At 38.6% G+C, this 2,727-nt stretch overlaps 1 protein-coding gene across 1 annotated transcript; it reads left to right on the top strand.

Annotated features, from left to right (window-relative positions):
- The first annotated feature begins 1,074 nt into the window (after nt 1-1,074).
- On the top strand, nt 1,075-1,724 carry grxcr1b (glutaredoxin and cysteine rich domain containing 1 b). The gene is given in 2 exon segments (XM_086050042.1): nt 1,075-1,485; nt 1,665-1,724. Coding segments are annotated over 2 exon segments (471 nt in total).
- Nucleotides 1,725-2,727: the final 1,003 nt, after the last annotated feature.

Below are 2,727 nucleotides of genomic sequence, written 5' to 3'. Positions count from 1 at the left end.
AAAAAGAAAGAATAGAAAAGTAACTGAAACCGAACAAACTTTAATTGTAGTGAAAATGTTGTTTTCATCTTTGTTAATTACCAGAGCTGTGCATTCCGCCTATGTCTGGGCTGGTCCGCCTATCCGCCTATGACGGACGCCCATTTTGTTGGCACTAAATGATAAATGGGAACCTTAAAAAAATAGTTGGACTAAGCATAGTAGGAAGCCCATTTTTTTCCCATCTATGTAATCGTCTATTTTCTATATTTTGTTTACTCTACCTTCTTACGCAATACTTAGCGAACCCTTTTTGCGCTCGATAAATACTCCACATATTGAAAAAACTAAAACTAATAAAAACTCAATTAAAATGAATCATTTTTTCAACAACCAATGTAAACGAACAAACCTGGTCTAAGAACATATTAAAACTCACTCAATTCAAAAAACAAAAGTCAAATAGAAAAAATCCAAGATGATTATAACTCTGCACCCTACATTCCAAAAACATGCATGTTACCTGAGATTTGAAGACAGAACCTTTTGACTGTACCCACTACATTATTTCACAATGCTTCCCTCTTGTTATTATTATTTGTATTTATTTTTCTTGTTGGTATTCTAGAACGTCATGTATACAGAGTGATTGTCCATAGAATGCCCTAATGAGACATGCTTCAGATTGCAGGGTCAAATGAAAGTCACAAGAGACCAGTTAACACAAAAGGTCATCTGTAGTTCCTTGAGGGGTAATCCTTAGTGAGTGCCATTTTATCACACCTCTGCCCGTATGCCTATCAAAGACTAGACAAAGATATCGGCTCCTTGAAAACTAAACTACCAGTCAATTATTGAAAACACTGATATGTATCAGTTTACAGTTTGCCTGTTTTAGCTGTTGCCATGACAAGGCTCCTTTATTATTTAACAGTTTGGTGTCTAGTTTGTGTACTCTGGATATTTTCAGTTCATTTTGGCACGTCGGGATGTTTTTGTTTGATAATTGTGCAGTAATTGGCGATGGCTTAGCCTGAAAGAATATGTTCAGTGTTTTTGACTGGGGTGTGAAATGTGAAGTATTCTGGTGTTCCAATGGAGGGCTCCAAAGTGAAACAGGAGACTGTGAAGACAGTTCGCTTCAGAGTGGCGTCTGCCAACAGTGGCCGTGTGTTGGCTGAGGTGTTCAAGGATGAGACACGGTGGTGCGGGTCGGTGTCTGACCCTGTGGACTTGGACAGCAGCGGCGGTCCAGAGGCCCGGGAGAGGATCTCGTCTCCCCACAGCGAGGCCAACAGCCACCTGAGAGGCCTGGTGGTTCAATCTCCAATAGCGGAGAATGGTGGCGAACCTGATGACCTGCTTTTGTATGCTAGTGCCAAGAGAGAGACGCTCTTCAGCAACACGCGGCTCAATATCTGCAGCAAAAATGGAACCATAAGAGGGGTGAGGAACAAAGTGAGCGCAGGCCAAGTGCTTTTCAACAACCTCTCCAAAATGTATCCGGTAAGTATTATTTGATACCGTTATTTGAATTATTTGCAGTAACTGGAAACATCATTTTGAAGAGTGGGAGCTACCGTGCTAGGGTTCTTTAATAAAGTTGTGTATAAGAATGTCAGGATCTATGCTTGCCTTTCAGATGATTTTATGTAGCCCTAACTTGTATTCTGTCTTTCTTTAAGGGACCTCTTCGTCACCAGAAAAGGAGACCTTGGGAAAAAGATTAGATTCTTTATCATTAAAGAGAAAGACAAACTCGCTTTGTTTCATCAATCCAGTTTTAATTAGTACATTTTCAATGCTTCAAATACATTTTGTTATAAACCAGCTGAATGGTTACGGTAAATTAATGTGAACATCTGAGCTTTGAATATTTGAACATGGTTTTGGTAAAATGTTGACTGTATTGTGTGGATGCTAAATTTTGATATTTGGGTCTGCGCGGCACACACTGCACACTTACTGGACTGTGCCTTTTGATCATTTTGCTAGAGCTTCTTATCTACAGTAGTCTACTCGTATATTAAGATGTAACAGTAAATGAAGATTTCTGTGTTGCAGATTATTTGTTGGTTGCTCACCTGTTATATAAAATAAATCAACGTTTGACTGACTGTTGGGGTTTACATTTATTTTCAGTTCAGTCAAGGAAAAGAAGAAGAAGGTAAACCCTTCCAAAATGTGTTTTTAGCCACAAGGTGCTTCTACTCAAGAGTTTGTTTACCTGCCGGTTGTAGCACTTGGCTACATTTCGGTCGTCAAGGAATGCGTCAGTGCTGCTGCCAAAATGAATCTGCAAGGTAAACAAAACCATTTTGTTAACTTGAAATGAGCATCTATCTTCTGAGGCAAATCTTGAGTTAGGCCTAAAACTTGCGAGTGAATTTGTCTGTTCAGTGTTAGTTGAAATTGAGGCTAGTACAATTTCTACTGATGTGTTTGTGCCTGTTTAGTGGATGTTTCCATTATTGATGTTTTTTGTGCAGTATTTAAATGAGAACTGAGAAGGTTTTAGTTGTGTGTTTAAAAATCACATATTTCTGTGTTTGGGAGAATTCATTAAATTATGTTCGTGCTCTTTCAGTAGGATCAAAACAATTTCATTCATGGTACAGAAAGATAATAGTTGTTTTCATGGAAAGCATAACATCGTATTTGCACAACCACTAAGAAATGTTGTGATAAGGATAAGGAAATGTGACGTTTTGATTTTGTTTAGCAGGTTGGCTACCCAAATCAAGACAG

The sequence above is a fragment of the Filicampus tigris genome, chromosome 13 (genome assembly GCF_054856515.1).
Source record: "Filicampus tigris isolate MCC_2025a chromosome 13, RoL_Ftig_1.0, whole genome shotgun sequence".
NCBI lineage: Eukaryota > Metazoa > Chordata > Actinopteri > Syngnathiformes > Syngnathidae > Filicampus > Filicampus tigris.
Note: the sequence above shows the minus strand (reverse complement) of the source record. Positions and strands in the feature narration are given on the sequence as shown.